The sequence below is a fragment of the Chinchilla lanigera genome, unplaced genomic scaffold (genome assembly GCF_000276665.1).
Source record: "Chinchilla lanigera isolate Chin_1 unplaced genomic scaffold, ChiLan1.0 scaffold00081, whole genome shotgun sequence".
Lineage (NCBI taxonomy): Eukaryota > Metazoa > Chordata > Mammalia > Rodentia > Chinchillidae > Chinchilla > Chinchilla lanigera.
The window spans coordinates 8639141-8659232 of record NW_004955482.1 but is presented as its reverse complement, the minus strand read 5'-3'; the positions used below and the strand labels follow the sequence as shown (position 1 = coordinate 8659232).

The following is a 20092-nucleotide window of genomic DNA, read 5'->3' as shown; positions in this document are numbered from 1 at the left end:
GCTGCGCGCGCGGAGAGGGGCCCGCCGTCGCGGGCGAGCGGAGCCGGGTTGCGGTGCGAGGGTGGCCGCGCCGCCCGGGGGTTCTCGCCGGTGACTTATCCACGGAGACGGGGGCGGCGGCGCTGTGTGCCCGGGTGGGCTTCCGCGCGCTCCGAGAACCTGACGTCAGGAGGGGAGCGGGGCCTGACGCGAGGTCGCAGCGCCGGGTCCCAGCTCCCAGGCCCGGGCCTCCTGGCGGAGGAGCAGCCGCCCCGGGCGCGCGTGGGGGGCCGGCGGAGGCGGCCTCGGACCCAGACGCGCGGCGAAGAGCCTGCGATCGCTCCTGTCGGAGGCGGTGCAGCGCTGCGGGAGGGCTTGTGCAGTCTTTCTGTGGTTTTCTCCGTAGTTCGCCTTCCGCGTGCTGAGTGGATTTCACTCCACGATGCTTACCTCATCCTGCAGGCTTTTATATGAACCTTGATGTTCTCCTGCTACATACAAATCGGGGGGGACGACACGACCACAACGGATATTTTCCGAATAACTGGGGTGTTCTGTTATACTGGACAGTGTTTCCTTTTGCGTTTACTTTGCTCTCAGATGGTTGTACGCCCTCGTCTAACTAAGTTAATGGTGAGGAAGCTTCAAGGTCAGTGGTGTTTTGCAAAAGTACTCCTCGCATTTATAATGTGGTCATTTATTACATGGAGGTTTCTTTGCATGGCTGCGGTGCTTTAGGGTTTTTTTTTGTTTGTTTGTTTTTTGAGGGGGGTGTTAGCTTTATGGTTTTGGCACAGTTGATCTGCTTTTATTGCATAATTTTGTGTGATTCCCTCACTTTGAGTTGACGATGTTGAATTGGCTGAAGTCATATAGACGGTGAGTGGCAGACGCGGGGCTCTGACTTCCTTTTTCCCATTCCCACGTATTCACATGCCCTTGCCCTCCAGTATATATTTGCAGAGAGCAGAGATGGTGTATACAAGTAGGCAACAGATGAAAAGCACTAAATTCAGATTCATAATTTGACTCATTGCATGTTTGTGCAGCAGCTGCCTGCCAACTTTTAAAATTTTTTTAACCAAAAAGACTTTTTTTTGCTGACAGGGTCTCACTCTATAGCCCAACCTGGCCTCAAATTGAGATCCTCCTGTGCAAGCCTGCTGAGTAGCTGGGATTACAGGCATCTGCCACTGTGGTTGGTCTCAGCCGCTATTAATCCTTGAATCCAGATGTTCACCAGTTAACATGTATGCAAGGTCATCTATGGTGGTACTTGCCCACTAGTCAAAAGTTCAATCACTGCATTAACTGAGTGTTTACTTGTGGGCTAACTTCCCTATGAGATAGGTAAGTTTATTAGTGATGGCTTAAGACAAAGTCTTATTATATAGTCTAGGATGGCCTCAAACTCAAAGTGAGCCTCCTGCCTCAGCCTCCCATGTGCTGGAATTACAGACTCTTGATGATTGTGGTCATAACAGGAAATTGAAGGCCAAAGACATTAATTTGCGCAAGGTTGTAGCTAGTAAGTTGGAGAGCTGGAATTCAAGCACCTTTCTCACTGGGGAGCCCAGCCCTTCTCTAAGCTCAGTTTGAAGCGCCACTATTTGTACAGCATTCTTGTACTGCCAAGTTCTGCAGCTGTTAGAAACCCTGTTCAGGACCTCAGCTGTCCCTGGATGTTGTTGAGTGTGTACCTGAACAGGGCTGTGAGATGATTTGTTCTGCAATTGTCACAGGTTGAAATTCTACTTGTGTCTAAAGTTGGGATAGCCCTTTTGAGGATACATTTGATTAGTTGAAACATTCTGTTGCAATATATTGCATTTTTGCTTTTGAAAACTACCCATGAACTTCTTTTCTTTCTTTTTAGGGGCTACAGGAGATTGAAACCAAGGTTATCACACTGAGCTAAATCCTTAGCCCCCTTTATTTTTTATTTTGAGACAGTGTCTTGCTAAGTCCTCAAGTTGCCCAGGCTGGATTTGAACTTGTGATCCTCCTGCCTCAGCCTCTCAGAGTGCTGGCAGGCATGTGCCACAGCACCTGGCTTTTACCCATGACTACCTACTTGATGTTTCATTCTCCTTTTGCTGTAGTTCTTAACACATTTTGTGCTCTTGTGTAACTTGGTGAAAGAAAGCCCCAGTGCTTGCTTCTGTCATTACTGTTAATTTAAAAGTGATTCAGCAGGACATAGAGATGCACATCTGTAATCCCAGCATCTAAAAAGGCTGAGGCACGAAGATGCAAACTTGGAGTTCTACCTCAGCAGCTTAGCAAGATCTTGTCTTAAATTTTTTTTTTTTGTCTTAAAATTTTAAAAGGGGATGGGATAGGGATGTATTTCACTGGTGAAGTATCCTAGGGTTTGATATCCAGCCATACCCCCCCCCCCAAAAGTTTTTGTGGTTGTGGGGTAGGAGAGGAGAGGGATAGAGAGACATAATAAATATTTAATTCTGTTTAAGTAATTTGTTCCCCCTTTTAATTAATTAATTAATTTAGTCAGTCTTTTTTTTTTTAGCCTGTCTTTTTGAAAGAGGGTCTTACTGTGTAGTTCAGGCTGGCCTTGAGCTCACATTTTCTTTCTTTTTTTTTTTTGTCTTTTTGAGACAGGTCTCCCTAATGCAGTTCAGGCTGGCCTTTAGCTCACTTTGTAGCCCAGGCTGGTCTTCAACTCACAATGATCCCACGGCCTCAGCCTCCCGAATGCTGGGATTACAGGCGCGCACCACCACAGCAGGCTTGAGCTCACTTTGTAGCCCAGGCTGGTCTCAAACTCCTCCTGCCTCAGCCTCCTGAGTGCTGGGATTACAGGCTTGCCCCCTTTTTTAAATAGTCAGAAGTGATGGTTAGGTATGGTACTGAATACATTTACATAGAATATAGGAGTTGGTAGGTCAGCAAATTGCAAAATAGAAATAGAGAAATTTCAAAGTAGAGAAGTCTTCCTGTAGTCTTTAGAATACCGAGCACACACACACACACGCACAAGATCCTTTGTTCTAATCTGTTATACTTCTAGTCTTGCATTAGCCTGGATCAGGTGTAGCATTATTCCCAGCAGTGTCTCCCCAGTGATAAACACTTCTTTGGTGAGTTAGGAACATTTCCCTTGGATGCCTGTTCAAATGTCAGTTGAGGTAATTATTCTGGTGTAGCTCATTAATAAAACTCCTAGGTCCTCAATCAAGGTGATATTTATTCTGAGCCTCCTGTTGGGTACTGTTAGCTCTGTGAGTTTTTTTCAACTTTGCCCTGGAAGTGACAGAGTATCTTGGTGACTGAAGACTGTATTGACCTGTAGAAAGTCACCTCGCACAACCTCTTTTCCTCTTCTGTTCTAAAAATCATTTAAAAGGCTATAGCTGCTGGGGTCGTAGCTCAGTGGTAGAATGCTTCCCTGACACTTTCGAGGCCCTGGGTTACATTCAGCTCTGCAAAACAAAACAAAAAACCAGACCAAACCATACCTTAGACTTTAAAATTTTCTTCTTCTTTCTCTTTTCCTCTTCCTCTTCTTCTTTTACATTATTATAATTTATTATTATTTTGCTTTTTGAGACTGAGTCTTGCTCTGTAATTCAGTCTGGTCTTTTTTTGTATTTCTTTTTTTGGTCTTTTTGAGACAGGGTCTCGTTCTGCGGTGCAGGCTGGCCTTGAGCTCACTTTGTAGCCCAGGCTGGCCTCAAACTCTCAAGGATCCTCCTGCCTCAGCCTCCCAAGTGCTGAGATTACAGTTGTGCCACCATGCCTGGCTAGTCAGGCTAGTTTTAAACTCACTGTGTAGCCTGGGCTAGCCTGGAACTCCTGTGATCCTCCTGTGTCAGCCTCCTGAGTGCTAGGATTACAGGTGCACAACACCATGCTTGTCTGGACTTTTAAATTTTAAAATTATTTTATTTTATGTTATGTTATATTATTTGTGTTATGTTATTTATTTTTTAAGACAAGGTCTCACTATGTACATACTGGCCTTGAACTCACTATATATCTCAGGCTGGTCTTGAACTTGGTGTCTTCCTACCCAGCCTAAAGTACGGGGATTAAAAATTTCTTTCTTTTCTTTTCTTTCTTTCTTTTTTGAGACAGGGTCTTGCTATGCGGCTCAGACTGGCCTTGAGCTGTCTTTGTAGGCCAGGCTGGTCTTGAACTTGCAAAGATCTTTCTGCCTCCCGAGCACTGGGATTACAGGCGTGTGCCACCACGCCTGGCCACAAATGTAGTTCTTGAAAAGTAGCAATGATAACAGTCACAAGTTAGCCTGGTCTAAAAATCATTTTATACTTATTATGGGTGGCACATGTCTATACTTGCAGCACTCGGGAGGCTGAGTCAAGAGGATTACTGTGAGTTTGAGACCAGCCTGGGCTACATAATGATTTCAGTGCCAGTCTGAGCTACAAAGCGAGTAAAAAAAAAGATTTTAAACTTAAAAGGAAAATTTTAATGCAGAAAGAAATTCTTGGAGGAATACACAGAATAGAGTAGTGAAAGTATAGGGCACGATGACGAGACTACTACTTTTTTTCCCCTCCTTTTTGGTAGTTCTGGGGATTGAACACCGGACCTGTTCATGCCAGTGAACACTGCACCACTGGGTTATATCTTCAGCCCTTTTTCTTTTATTCTGAAAAAGGGTCTTGCTAAATTGTGTAGGTTAGACTCTAACTCACTAGCCTCCTGCCTCAGCCTCCAAGTGCTAGGATTACAGGCCAGAGCTACCAGTAATCATGGATTGGTTCTTTGAGCTTTCTGTTGTGGTCACTTTGTATGCTGTAAAGCACTACGCTCTATTATTTATCTATAGCTTCAGCCATTTTCTGTCATCTTGTTTATGTATATACCTGTCATTATCCTAGTAGACTACCCAGTTTTTTCTGTACAGTGTGTTCATTTTTGTATTCCATTTATTTAGCATATATATTGAGGTCCTGGTATGTGGTAGGCACAAGTGTAGGTGCAGAGAATGAGTGCTAAACAGCACAGATCTGGTTTCTGCTTAGGAGCTCATAGTCTTCACAGACTTAAATCATAGTACATGTAATCACTGCATTTGCACTACAGGCTTTGAAGGAAGCTGCAGTATACTAGGAGAGGGTACAGAATGGTCCTCTGGACTTTTGGCAGCGGGTTCAGAAAAGGTCCCCTCTGAGGTAATATTTTACTTTTTCACTATGGAGTTGAGGCTGGCTTTGAACTGACTATGTAGCCCAGGCTGGCCTTGAACTTGTAGTGATCCTCCTGTCTCAGCCTCCTGAGTGCAGGAATTACAGACATGCGCCACCACGCCCAGTAATGTTTTTACTTTGGACATTGTCTTCGTTACTTTTTTCTCCTTGCTGAGACAAAATACCTGATGCCCAGAAGTAAGGATAGAAGGGTCTATTTAGCTCACAGTTTGTGGAGGTTTCAGTTCATACTCTGCTGGCTCCAAGGCAGAGTGGCACATGGCAGAGGGCAACAGTTCATGGCGGTGGAAAAACAGCAAAAGCAACAAGAACAAAAAGGGAGGAGCCGAAAGAGCAAAGCTGTTTCCTTCCTTTATATTGTATGCAGGCTACTGGGGCTGGTGTAGCACTCACACCCATAAACCCAGCATTGGACCATGAGTCAATCACAAATTTTAGAAGCCCGCACCATGACTGCATGAGACTTTGGGGGACCATCTAGACACAAACCCGTAACAGACATGAAAGAACAAGGACTGAGGTGGAGATGTGGGAGACCATGAGGAAGATCCAGAGAAGAAGAGTTTGGCCTGTTTGAAGACCTAAAGCAAAGGCTTGAGTAGTTGGAGTGCAGAGCTGCTGGAGAGGAAGTGAGGGGAGGTAGCAGATGTTAGGCAGGGTCCCAGAGCTTTGAAAGCCATTTTGAGGATGATGAAACTTGTTTTAAAGACAGAAGACACTGAAGGGGTTTAACCAGGGGAGCAGAGTGATCAAGCTTCCATTTTAAGATACAGCAGCTCTAAATCTGTGGGGGCAAGCCTATGGCACTCATCCCATAGTGGGATGTTTGTTATCATTGAAACTCTAAAAAATTCACTATCACTGCTGTAAATACTGTGTGGAAAATGTTTAAAAGGGGGCAAATATAGGACAGAGCAATCAGGAGGCATTATTCATTTTTAACTTTATCGCCTTTCTAGTCTTGTACATAGTAGGTTTTGTGTGTGTATAACTTTTTTTGTGTGTGTGTGTGTGTGTCTGTGTGTGTAACTTTTTGAGACAGGGTCTTGCTACGCAGTTCAGGCTGGCCTTGAGCTCACTTTGTAGCCCAGGCTGGTCTGGAACTTGCAATGACCCTCCTGCCTCAGCCTCCTGAGTGCTGAGATTATAGGCGTGCGCCACTATGCCTGGCTCTCTGAAACTTTTAAGAAATGAGAACAGTACAAGTTACCATTCAACTGCTGTGGAGACCTTCACAGCCGTTGTGAGAACATGCATTTTTAAGTGCTTTCCTTTTTTATTTGTGAGATGGACATCTTTCCTCTTAGTATCCCTGGGGATTTGAGAATTAAGTCCCAGGGTGAATATGCCTGTGTGTTTCAGGAGTTTCTGTTGGGAAGTGTCAGATTTCATGTTCACTAAGCTATATCCCTAGTTCCCTTTATTTTTTAATTTGGCAGGTTTTTGCTCAGTTGCCTAGGCTGGCCCCAAATTTGAGATCCTCTTGCCTCAGCCTGAGTGACTGGGGTTATAGGAGTGCACTCCAAGTTGGCTTTTAAACTTTATTTAGGATAATCCGTATCATTACCCTTAATGGAAAACTTGTACCATTGCCCTAAGAAAGCAAAACTATAAAAATAAAGCACAATGGAACCAAAATGTTGTTACATTTTTACCTAGATTTTGATACTTGAGAAACTGAAACCTGTTCTTCATTTAAAAAAAAGAAAGATTAGCAAGTCCATTACAGAAGTAACTGGAGTCTGGACCCAAACTGACACTTTCTCTTTAATGTAAGGAGAATATTAGAAAAGTGATCAGCTTTCTCACTGTTATCCAGTGCTGTCTTAAAGGGCGCCTCAGAATTTTCATTTGGAGCGGTTTTTACCCTTGCTTTGTGAAACATGCTTTCACCAGTGCCTGTTACAGTTTTTCTCATTTGTGAATGGCTAATTTTGGCTGACTTTTTATTTTTAAATTATTATTATTATTATTATTTTGGTATCAGGTATCGAACTCATGACCTCAGGCTTGCCAGGCAAGTGCTTATGCCACTGAGCGAGATTCCCGGCCCTGGTTGACTATTTTTATTAAGGGAACAACAGCAACTGTCATGGCCAAAACTGCAATTACTTTTTTTTTTTTTTTTTTTGAGACAGGATCTCACTATGCCTTTCAGACTGGTCTTGAACTCACTTTGTAGCCCAGGCTGGCCTCGAACTCTCAATGATCTTCCTCCTGCCTCAGCCTCCCAAGTGCTGGGATTACAGGTGTGCACCACCACTCCCGGCTCTGCAATTACTCTTTTTTTTTGTTGTTTGTTTGTCTTTTTTTGAGACTGGGTCTCGCTATGCAGATCAGGCTGGCTTTGGGCTCTCTTTGTAGCCCATGCTGGTCTTGAACTCACAACGATCCTCCTGGCTTATCCTCCTGAGTGCTGGAATTACAGGCGTGTGTGCACCACCACGCCCGGCTCTGCAATTACTCTTGAATAAGTTTTTAAAAGGTACACTAAAAAGACAGAATTAGGATATCCACCGGGGTGGGGGTGGGGAATAAACATGGGGCTGGGGATTTAGCTCAGCGGCACAGTGCCTGCCTGGCAAGCACAAGGTTGTGAGTTCGATTCCCAGTACCTGAAAAAACAAACAAACAAAAAAAAAGGATATCGTTTTTTATTGGCCTGTTTTCTCCAAGGGCACATAATTTACCATAGAGGGTTGGTAATGTAAAATGAAAATAAACTCCCCAAAGAATAACCAGTTAATCTTCAGTCGCCTAGGCAATCAGAAAGATGGGTTGACATCAGCTGAATGTAGTAAAATGTGTTAGTTAAAAATTTTTTGGGTGGAAGGAAACAAAACTCACTGATACCAGCTGAAGTGAAAGGGAGATTGCTAGAAACCCTTGTGGGAGGCAGAGGCAGAGGCAGGAGTGTAATACCTGAGGTCCCCATGGAAACCAGGAAGCTGTCAGGATCTGAAGCTTCTTTCTTAGTTGCTCATCTCAACTTTTCTTTCTTTCCTTTTTTTTTGTCTTTTTTGAGACAGGGTCTCGCTATGCAGTTCAGACTGAGCTTGAGCTCACTTTATAGTCCAGGCTAGTCTTGAACTCATGCAAGGATTCTCCTGCCTCAGCCTCCCGAGTGCTGGGATTATAGGCATTGCGCCACCATGCCTGGCTTCATCTCAGCTTTTCTGTGTCCTCTCCGCTTGGTGTGTGCCCCACCCCAGCCCGAAGTACTCAGGATTGAACCAGGGGAGTGCTTAACTACATCCCCCAAATATTTTAAATTTTATTTTGAGACAGAAGTGTCTCCCTAAACTACCTAGTCTGGCCTCAAATTTGCAACCCTTCTGCATCAGCCTCCCCATGAGCTGGGGTTACAGATATGTTCTTCCATATCTGACTTCCACACTTGGCTTACTCAGTTCTTCAGACTGGTTTTTCCTGCTTACTCCTCACCTCACCCAGGGTCTAACCTGTTGGTTCTGTGGCCACACCACACTGTCAGAAGGAGTGAGGCTTCTTCCGCCTCTCCCTCACAAGCTTCATTAGGGCTCCCTTTCCTTCCAGGTATTTGATAAAGAGGCAGGCGGGTGGTGAGTGCAAGGTGAGCCTGGGCAGCTTAGCCAGACTCTATCTCAGAATTTAAAAAAGAGGAGGGTAGGGTGAACTAGGAATGTAGCTCCATAGTAGAGCACTTGCTTAGCATGTGTTGAGGCTCAGTTCAATCCCCAACACAGCCTAAAACTTCTTCAAAACAAAAATTTTATTTTATTTTATTTTATTATTTATTTATTTATTTATTTATTTTGGCCTTTTTGAGACAGGGTCTCCCCATGCAGTTTAGGCTGACCTTGAGCTCACTGTGTAACCCAGGCTGGCCTCAAACTCACAACGATCCTCCTGCTTCAGCCTCCCGAGTGCTGGAATTACAGGCATGCGCCACCATACCCAGCAAAACCAGAATTTTAGAGCTGCCACTGGTAGGCTTGGACTCAAAAGATTGATGATTTTTCGAGTGGGATTTCACATGGCTTATGGATGCAGGCTTCTGATGTCGTAGTTATAGATTACCAGGAAGGCACCTCATCTGTATGGCTTGGGATTGCATGTCTACCCTGGGGTGGACTGCAAGTTATACTGTCTAGATGTGGTCATGTAGTTCTCTGTCATCACCAGCAGCAGTAGTAACCATTCTTACAGAAGAGAGCATTGGTAAATTATATCAGAGGCAACTACGGACGGAATAGGAAAATACCCTTCTAGTCCAGAGCTTTTTTTTTTTTTCCCCAGAACTTTGATTTGATTCATTTATGGGTAAATCCCACTGTTGGGTCTTTATTCTTTGAAGGAGTCTACTCTTGATATGTCTGTTCATTCTCTTGGTATGTCTATTCTATCTGTCTGTCTGTCTACCTATCTACCTGTCATCCATTGAGACAGGGTCTCACTAGGTAGTTCATGCTGGTCTTGAGCTCAGTGTGTAGTCCAGGCTGGCCTCAAACTCTTTGAACTTGGTGATCCTCCTGCCTCAGCCTCCCGAGTGCTAGAGGCATGCGCCACTGTGCCTGGTTTGGTATATCTATTTTGTGTGTGGGGGTGTTTTGGTGCTGGGATTGAACTCAGGACCTCATGTTTGCCAGGCAGGTGCAATTCCACTGAGCTATATTCCCAGCTGTGTGTGTGTTTTTTTTGAGACCGGGTCTTACTGTGTAACCCAGGCTGGCCTTGAACTCATCTTGCAGTGATCTTCCTGCCTCAGCCTCCTGAGTTCTGTCTTACAGGCATGTATCACCATCCCTTACAAGTGTTACATCTTTGACCTTCCTTTCTAGCTGTGGCTCTCTAGAGTAGGGTTTTTTTTTTTTTTTTTTTTTTTAACTTTATTGGTGCTCATCAGTATATTAAGTGCACTGAAAGATTAAAGAGATGAAATCCATTGTGTTAAAAGTTTTAGTGAAGAGTTCATTGGAGAAAACTTTAAACCATATGGTAAAATGATAGTCTATTATTTGAGGGCTTGTTTGGAAGTTCTAGCACGGAAGTGCAGGTACTTGTATACGCTTGACTGGCAAAATGCCCTCCTCTCCTTGGGAAGGGTGACCTCTTCCAAGTACACAGCTTCTGGGGAGGGTTGCACATGGAGCGGTGAGGGGAAGGGGACCCTTGCCTAGCCAGACAGATCCTGAGTCAATCTGATGACCAATGGGTGGTACGTGTTGCAGCCAGATTGCCCTCATGTCCTGTAGTCTGTTACTTGAGTCTGAGTTATGCGGTGGGGCACGAGGGCCATAGATTGTTTTGCATTGAACTTTCCTATACTGCTTTGGGATTTTGATGAGCGGAGAGGAACCTGGAAGTAGATTGTGAATTGGCCTGTGTTCTTTTGTATATTTAGAGCTGATAGTTTCTCGTTTATAACACTCCTCATTTTCCTTTTCTGGAAATGAGTGCTATTAGAGATTCTGACTTTTTTTTGTTTTTTGAGACAGGGTCTTGTTATTCAGTTCAGGCTGGCTTTTTTTTTTTTTTTTTTGGTACCTGGAATTGAACTCAGGACCTTGCACTTGCCAGGCAGGGCGCTTGTGCCGCTGAGCTGTGTCCCAGCCCCAGGGTGGCTTTTAACTCACTGTGTAGCCCAGGCTGGCCTTGAACATGATGATCCTCCTGCCTTAGCCTCCTGAGTGCTAGGAGTACGGGTGTATACCACCATGTCGGGCTCTTACTTTCCTTTAATAGACGTTTTATTTATTATTGATAGTACTGGAGTTTGAGCCCTGAGCCGTTGCACAAAGCTGCATCCCTGGCCTTTAAAAATTTTTTAAAATTTTAGCTGGGCATGGTGGCACACTCATAAAGGTGAGGCAGGAGGATTGTCATGAGTTCAAGGCCAGTTTGAACTACATAACAAGACACTGTCTTTAAAACAAAAACAAAAACCCATGTCTTTAAAAACATTTTGACAGGGTCTCACTAAGTTTCTAAGTTGCCTGGGCTGCAACTTGAATTTACAGTTCTCCTGCCTCTGCCTTTGAGAGTGCTGGTATTATAGACCTATGCCACTATGGTTGGTTTAGACCTTTTTTTTTTTTTTTTTTTTGGTGCCGGAAATTGAACTCACGACCTCACTCTTGCCAGTAGACCTTATTTTTAGAGTAATTTAAAGTTTACAGCCGGGTGTGGTAGCACATACCTGTAATCCCAGCACTGGGGAGGTTGAGGCAAGAAGATCATTGTGAGTTAGAGACGAACCTGGGCTACAAAGTCAGCTCAAAGCCAGCCTGAACTGCATAGTGAGACCCTGTCCCTAAAAGAACAAAAAAAAAAAAAAAAAAAAACCCCACAAAAGTTTACAGAAAAATGAGTAGAAAATAGGGTTCTCATATACTCCCTCATCTCCCAGCACCCCACATTCATTGCCAAACCAAATGATACATTATTAAGTAATGTTCATATGTAGTTTATTTTTTATTTTTTTGTCTTTTTGAGACAGGGTCTCACTATGCAGTTCAGGCTGGCCTTGAGCTCATTTTGTAGCCCAGACTGGTCTCAAACTTGCAACAATCCTCCTGCCTCAGCCTCCCCTCAGCCTCCTGAGTGCTGGGATTACAGGCGTGTGCCACCACGCCTGGCTTACATATGTAGTTTAGATTAATGTTCACACTTTTTTTGTGTGTGTGCATGCTGGGGATGAACCTAGGGCCTGGTGCATGCTAGCATGCTGGGCAAGCATTCTACCACTGAGCTACATCCTCAATCCTAGGATTCCTGCTTTGTATTATACATTCTTTTGGTGTTTTTTTTTTTTGTTTTTTTTTGTTTTTGTCTTTTTGAGACAGGGTCACACTATGCAGTTCAGGCTGGACTTGAGCTCACTTTGTAGCCCAGGCTGGCCTCGAACTCTCAAGGATCTTCCTGCCTCAACCTTCCAAGAGCTGGGATTACAGGCGTGTGTCACACACTTGGCCATTCTCTGGGTTTTGACAAATGTACGATGACATGTACCTTCCAATATAGTATCATAGAGTAGTTTTACTGCCCTTACAGTCCCTGTGCTCCACCAGTTCATCCCAGCCTTCCTGTGCCCAGATAACCTGTTTAACGTTTCTATAGTTTTGCCTTTTCTAGAATATCATATAGGAATCATATCATATGTAGCTCTTTCAGGTAGGTTTCTTTTATTTAGCAATACGTGTTTCAGTTTCCTCATTGTCTTTTTGTGCCTTGATAGTTCTTTTTGGTTTTTTTGAGACCAGGTTGGCCTTGGACTTGCTGTGTACCCCAGGCTGGTTTTGAACCCACTGTGATCCTCCTGCCGCACCCTCCCAAGTGCTGGGATTACAGGCATGTGCCATCACACCTGGGCTGATCTTTTTTCTTTTTTGTGATACTTGGAATTGAACCCAGAGCCTCTTGCATGCTAGGCAAGTGCGCTACCACTGAGCTCCAGCCTCATCATGAAATTATTTATTTATTTGTTTATTTTTGTCTTTTGAAACAGGGTCTCGCTATGCAGTTCAGGCTGACCTTGAGCTCACTTTATAACCCAGGCTGGTCTCAAACCTGCAACGATCTTCCTGCCTCAGCCTTCTGAGTGCTGGAATTACAGGTGTGTAACACCACGCCTGGCCGAAATTATTTATTTATTTATTTATTTTAAGGAGGAAAAAAAAAAGATAAAACAGAATTTCATAACAAAAGACGAGGAGAATAACAATAGTTAGTACATTGCATATTGTCATCTTCAAAGTAGTTACTCAGAGTCAAAGATATGGGCATAAAAAATTCTCCACAATCAATATTAGCACAAACCTTCCTTTTCAATGAACTGAGACAGTAATAGTTTGACTAACTTGCTTTTTTCTCCCTTTTCCCTTCCTTTCCTCTTTCCCCATCCTAGTTCCTTTTTCCTTTTAAACAATTTTTTCCTCATTTCACAAAATCTGTTGTACATTTTAGACCTTATTTACTCTCTCAATTTCTCACATCAGGGAGACAATAAAGATGCAGATGCAACTACAAACACTCAGCTACCTTATCTTTGACAATGGGGCCAAACATGTTGACTGGAAGAAAGACACCCCCTTTAATAAATGGTGCTGGAAAAACTGGCTCTCCACACGCCGAAGACTAAAACTAGGCCCATGTCTATCTCCGTGCACTAAACTAAAATCAAGATGGATCAAAGATCTCAATATTAAAACAGAAACACTAAATGTACTGAAAGAAAGCAGGTGGAAATCTTGAAGACATAGTTGTAGGCAGAGAGTTTATGAACAAAACCTAGACTGCATGGGAAATATTTCACAGAACCAACAAGTGGGGTCTCATCTTATTAAAATAAGTTTTTGCATATCAAAAGAAATAATCAACAGGGTGAAAAGACAACCCAGAGTGGGAAAAAATTTTATCCAGCTGTCCTTCAAACAACAGACTTCTATCTAGACCATATAAAGAATTGAAAAATATCAGACCCTCCAAATTCAGAGACCCAGTTCAAAAATGCGCATCTGAGATGAATATACACTTTTCAGGTGAAGAAATATAAATGACGTATAAAATGTTCAACCTCATTGATCATTTAAGAAACGCAAATTAAAACAACACTGACACTCCATCTCACTCCAGAAAGAATGGCTGTCTTCAAGAAATTAACCAATAACAAATGGTGGCAGGGCTGTGGGGAAAAAGGGAATCCTTCTCCACTGTTGATGGGTACGTAGACTAGTGCAACCACTGTGGAAATCAGTGTGGAGAATCCTCAAAAAGCTAGGATTAGAGGTCCCATTCAACCCCGCTGTTCCCTTTCTGGGTATCTTCCCAGAAGAATTAAAAACATCATAACACAGTGATATATATGCATTCATGTTTATAGCAGCACAGTGTGTAATAGCTAAGTCTTGGAAACAATCCAAATGCCCATCAACCAAGGAATGGATAAAAAAGATGTGGTATTTTTATAAATGGAATATTATCCAGCCATGAAGAAGGATAAACTCAAGACTCTTATAGGTAAATGGATGCAAATTGAGACCATACTCATAAATTGACATAAATCACCATGAAAGTTTTAATAACAAATTAAGATACTTTCTGAAACATCTGAAAGCTGCCTGTGCATTTTTTACATTGCTGAAGGAATATAACTGTCGTACTTTTTTTTTTTTACAGATTACCTTGATAATGGTAATAATAAAATGGCAATTCAGCAGGCAGATAAATTGTTGAAGAAACATAAGGATCTTCATTGTGCTAAGGTAAGTTCATTTTCTCCTGACTCATTTATATTTGTGGGTTATATTTGTAATTCTTTAAAGGGAAAGAATGAATTTTAAATCTCTTATTATTAATATGTATGATATAACTTATTTATTTATTTATTTATTTTTGCGGTACCTGGGATTGAACTCATGACCTTGCGCTTGCCAGGCAGATGCTTATGCCACTGAGCTATATCCCCAGCCCTATATGATATAATTACATTCATCTTGAACTGGGACATCTGCATTACAGTATACAGATGTTTGATTTTTTTTTTTTTTTGTCTTTTTGAGACAAAGTCTCGCTATGTAGTTCAGGCTGGCCTTGAGCTCCCTTTGTAGTCCAGGCTGGTCTGGAACTTGCAATAGTCCTCCTGCCTCAGCCTCCCAAATGCTGGGATTATAGGAGTGTGCCACCTTGCCCAACCAGATGTTTGATTTCTTTAGAGACTATTTTTTTTTTTTTTTTTTTTCCAGAGTACTTTGTAGGCTATTTTCCTGATTGCTTTACATGCCATAAATGTTTAATTGAAAGCTAACTATATTTTGGGATATGACTTATCTAGCTATTTTTTTTTTTTTTTTTTGGTTTTGGTTTTGGTTTTTCTCCAGTACCGGGAACCGAACTCATGATCTTGTGCTTGCCAGGCAGGCGCTTTGCCGCTGAGCTAAATCCCCAGCCCCCTCTAGCTATTTATTTTCAGAGTTCTTTTCCATCTTTCCTTCTTTCAGACTGCTGTTGTAATTAATCTAGGCTGGCCTTAAATTTGTGGGTTTTTTCCTGCCTTGGCCTTGTGAGTGCTAGGATTACATGCTTGTACCACCACACCCAGCTTTATAGGGTCCTTTTATACACTATTGGGCACTTTTTTTTTTTTTTTTTTGGTCTTTTTGAGACAGGGTGTCATTATGTAGTTCAGGGTGGCCTCGAGCTTGCAATGATCCTCCTGCCTCTTGGGCACTCTTAATATGACTGAAATAGGAAGCTTTTTTTTGGCTTTTTGAGAGAGAGACTTGCTGTGTATTCCAGGCTGGCCTTGGTTTGCAGGCTTCCTCCTACCTCAGCCTGCCGGATGCTGGGAGTACAAATGTGTACCACCATGCTCAGCAGGAATCTTTTTTTTTGTTTGTTTGTTTTTTTTGGTTTTTCTCTGGTACCGGGAACTGAACTCATGACCTTGCGCTTGCCAGGCAGGCGCTTTGCCACTGAGCTAAATCCCCAGCCCCTAGGAATCTTGATTTGTGTAGATTTTTAGTAAAAACAGGTTTAGTTGGTTAGCAGACTAGGCATACCTCATAATGCCTTTCAGATTTGTTTTGTTTGGTTTATATTTCCTTTTGCATCCTTTTAAAAGCTGATTATTCTCTCCTTGGGATTAGGTTTTAAAGGCAATTGGCTTACAGAGAACTGGAAAGCAAGAGGAAGCCTTTACCTTAGCACAGGAGGTAGCAGCTCTGGAACCCACAGATGACAACTCACTGCAGGCGCTAACTATTCTTTACCGGGAGATGCATCGGCGTAGGTTTCCTTATTTTCACTGCTTTTTTTGGTTTTCTTTTTAATTTAATTTTATTTGTTTTTTTTTTGAAATTTTATTTTAAAGAGAAAGTATAAAATGAAATTTCAAACAAGACAATAGGAGACTAACAATGATTTATATATATATATATGTGTGTGTGTATGTATATAGTGGTTTTTTTGTTGTTGTTGTTTTTTTTTTTGTCTTTTTGAGACAGGTTCTCACTATGCAGTTCAGGCTGGCCTTGAGCTCACTGTGTAGCCCAGGCTGGACTAGCAGCGATCCTCCTGCCTCAGTCTCCTGAGTGCTGGGATTACAGGCGTGTACTACCATGCCCAGCTATTATCTTTATATTAGTTACTTGAAGTACAAGGTATTAGCACAAATCTTTCTTTTCAATGGATTAAGAGAAATTAGTAATATAACTTAACTACCGTGTGTGTGTGTGTGTGTGTGTGTGTGTGTGTGTGTGTGTATTTTTTGCTCTTCCCTTCGTTTTTCCTTTTCCCCATCCCAGTTTCTCTTTTCTTTTGGACAGTTTCTTCCCATTTCACAAAATCTATTGTACTTTTTTTTTTGTCTTTTTGAGACAGCGTCTCGCTGTGCAGTTCAGGCTGGCCTTGAGCTCGCAACGATCCTCCTGCCTCAACCTCCCGAGTGTTGGGATTACAGGTGTGCGCCACCATGCCTGGCTCTGTTGTACATTTTGAATCTTATTTACTCTTTCAGCTTGTCACACTAGGAAGACAATACAGTGTTACACATACGAGCTTTTCACTGCTTTTTGACCTGAACTTGCATTTTTGGATTGTTTCTTACTGAGTTCTCTGTTTCGCTTTGTTCAGTTTACTTGTCGCTCATGATTTGCAAGGATGATGACAGGCAGATTCATGCGTTAACCACTGTCTGTAAAGACTGTGTACAGAAAGGGTGATTTACAGGTGTTATGTGCCTTGATTTGGAACGAAGGCTATTGTGAGTTCATTTGTAACACTGTGATTAGCTAAAGGGAGCCCTTACCGTTGTTTTGGTTTTTCATTTGTTAATTTTTGTGGTCTTACCTAGGGATTGAACTCAGGGAGCCTTAAACTACATTTCCCAGCTGTTTTTCTTTACTTTTGAGATGGGGTCTTGTTAAGTTGCCCAGACTGGTCTCGAACTTGGAATCCTCCAGCCTCTCTAGTGACTGGGATTATAGGTGTGTGCCACCACACTTGGTTCATTTGTTTCCATTTTTTAATATGGAAAATTTCAAACAGACAAAAGTAGAATACCGTAATAATTCCATTATATTCATTACTCGCCTTTAATGATTATTAACTCATGGTCAGCTTTGTGCCTTTCTGCTGCCAGATTATTTCAGAGCATATCCTGAAGAGTCTATCATTTTATTTGTAAATAAGTTGCCTTAAATAAGGATTTTCATAATTTCTTTTTTTGTTGTTGTTTGTTTGTTTGTTTGTTTTTTAGAGATGGTCTCACTCTGTAGCCCAGGTTGGCCTTGAACTCATGATGATCCTCCTACCTCAGCCACTCAAGTGCTGGGACTACAGGCCTGTGTCACCACACCCAGCTTTTAATTGATTTCTTAAACATTTGATTGTGAAGTATTTTTTCACAATGCATACTATCAAAGAATGTATTTTATGTAACATGCTAATAAATTGGGATGCATAGTAATGAACACTAGTGACTCCCAGTTTAAGAAATAGAGTGTTGTTGATTTTAGAAAGGCTTTCTCTGTGTGTTTTTCATCAATGTCCATTCCCCTTTGACCTCTCAAGGAGTACTTGCTGTCCTGAAGTTTTTTGAATGTTTCTATTTTCTTTTTTGCAGTACGGGGGATTGAATCCTGGGCCTTCACACTAAGCTACATCCATAGCTCTTTTTACTATTTGGGTGGCCTGGCTTTGTGGTTTTTTTGAGACAAGGTCTCACCATGTAGTTCAAACCGGCGTCAGACTCACTGTGTAGACCAGACTGGCCTTGAACTCACAGTGATCCTCTTGTCTCAGGCTCCTAAGTGCTGGGATTACCGGCATGAACCACCACACCCAGCAGGCTTTGCTTCTTTTTTTTTCCTTTCTTCCTCCCTTTGCTTTTTTCTTGTTGTGGGTCATACCCAGGGTCTTACACATTAGGCAAATACCCTATCACAAGTTATACCCCCAGCCCTCTTGCTTTTCTTTAAATCTTTATCACAGTTGTTTCCCTAACAATAATACATTATTACTTTTGCTTAATTTTAAAATTTCTATAAGTGGGTTTATATTGTATGTACTCCATGATTTACATTCTTCATCTAATATCCAAGTCACTGGATATTTTCATTGCCAGAGAATATTCATACAGTGACTCTTAACACAGTCTAGGAAAGGAATTGTTATGTCATAGAGTAAGTGTAAGTTTAGCTTAAACAGGGTTGGGGGTATAGCTCAGCGACACAAGCACCTGTCTGGCAAGTGCAAGGTCCTGAGTTCGATTCCCCGTACCAAAAAAAAAAAAAAAAAGCATAAACATAAAGATTATGCCAATTTGTTTTCTGAATACATTGTGAGTTCTGATTGGTTCATATCTTTGTGAACACTTTATTCTTTTTTTCTAATTTTTCATTTATTGATGGAAATTGAATCTAGCACCTGTTAACATGCTAAACATGCACGCTACAGCTAAGCTACATCCTTAGCTAACACTTGATTTTTTTTTTTTTTTTCTTCTTTTTCTTTATTGTATGTTTTTAACTTTCAAAAGTTCTGCCAATCTGCTGGGCATGGTGGTGCATGCCTGTAATCAGAGCATTCAGGAGGCTAAGAGAGGAGGATCACTGCAAGTTTGAGGCCAGCCTGTACTATGCAGTGAGACTTTGTCTCAAAAAGCCAATAAATAAATAAATAAAAGTTTTTTTCAACCTAATGGGAAGTACATGTTACTTTACAGTTGAATTTTGTTTTAATTATTATTATTTTATTTTGTTGTTTTTGAGATAGGTTCTCACTACATAGTTCAGGGTGGCCTTGAACTCACTTATGTAGCCCAGGCTGGTCTTGAACTCTCAGTGATCCTCTTGCCTCAGCCTCATGAGTCCTGGGATTACAGGTGTGTGCCACCATGCCAGTGAATTTTGTTTTAATTTTTATAAAAGGTAAAATTTAAGAGTTAGAGTATTATATTTATTTATAGATTATGTTGATTTAGCAATATGGTTTAAAATAATTATTGGCTGGATAGTTCTGTTGTCAGATATCGTGTCAGAGTCAAAGATAACTCTTCCTGCCCTCATGTTACTCTTGGTGTATAAGGAGAAATAGATCACTAGGTGGTATACTGCATTATGGTGTGCTTTTTTTTTGGTTTGTTTTTTGAGGTGAGTTCTTGCTGTTTTGTGTAAGCTGGTCTTGAGTTCCTGGACTCAAGTGATCCTTCTGCCTCAGTCTCCCAAGTAGTTGGGACTACAAGGGTGCAGCACTGTGTACTTTATTATGTATTAATAAGTTAATAGATTTATTTATAAGATACTAAAGTGGCACTTTCTTGTAATCCCAGCACTTGAGAGGCTGAGGCAGGAGGATTGTCATGAATTCAAGGCCAGCCTGGACTACATGGTGAGACCTTGTTTCAGAAAACAAACAAACAAACAAAAATGGTAGGGAGAGACAGTGCTCAGGGAAGGTTTTGTACAGAAGCCAATGTCTGAACTGGGTTGTTGTTGACATTCACTTACTAGAAAGAGGAAAGGAGACTCTAGGCAAAGGGAGCGGTATAAAGGTGTGGAGGTGGGATATATCGCAGGACATCCGATGGAACCAAAGAGAGTTTGATGTGGCTAGGCAATAAAGTGCTAGGGAAACGTCAGAGGGTCAGAGGCCAGGTCCCAAGGGGTCTTGTGTCTTGTAACTGTGATGAGGAAGCCTGACTTTCAGCCCCTAACTGAGAGAAGAGGCAAAGCAAATACTTTCTTTTTTTTTTTAATGATAAAAAGCATCTGTTTTCACCAAATAAGAAAAATGTTAAAAGTCCTTAGGATTTGCTTTAATATTAAAATATAAGGCTAGGGCTGGGGACATAGCTCAGGGGCTATGTCAGGCATAAGCACCTGCCTGGCAAGCGCAAGGTCCTGAGTTTGATTCCTGGTACCAAAAAAAAAAAAAAA

General features: G+C 42.0%; 1 protein-coding gene across 1 annotated transcript in view; it reads left to right on the top strand.

The window, feature by feature from the left end:
* The window catches only part of Naa25 (N(alpha)-acetyltransferase 25, NatB auxiliary subunit), a 75825-nt gene that overhangs the window by 394 nt on the left and 55339 nt on the right, over window positions 1–20092 (top strand). Inside the window, exons 2-3 of the mRNA XM_005403187.2 lie at window positions 14334–14419; window positions 15803–15941. Of these exons, the coding sequence (XP_005403244.1) occupies window positions 14334–14419; window positions 15803–15941 (225 nt within the window). The remainder of the gene's footprint in view (window positions 1–14333; window positions 14420–15802; window positions 15942–20092) is intronic.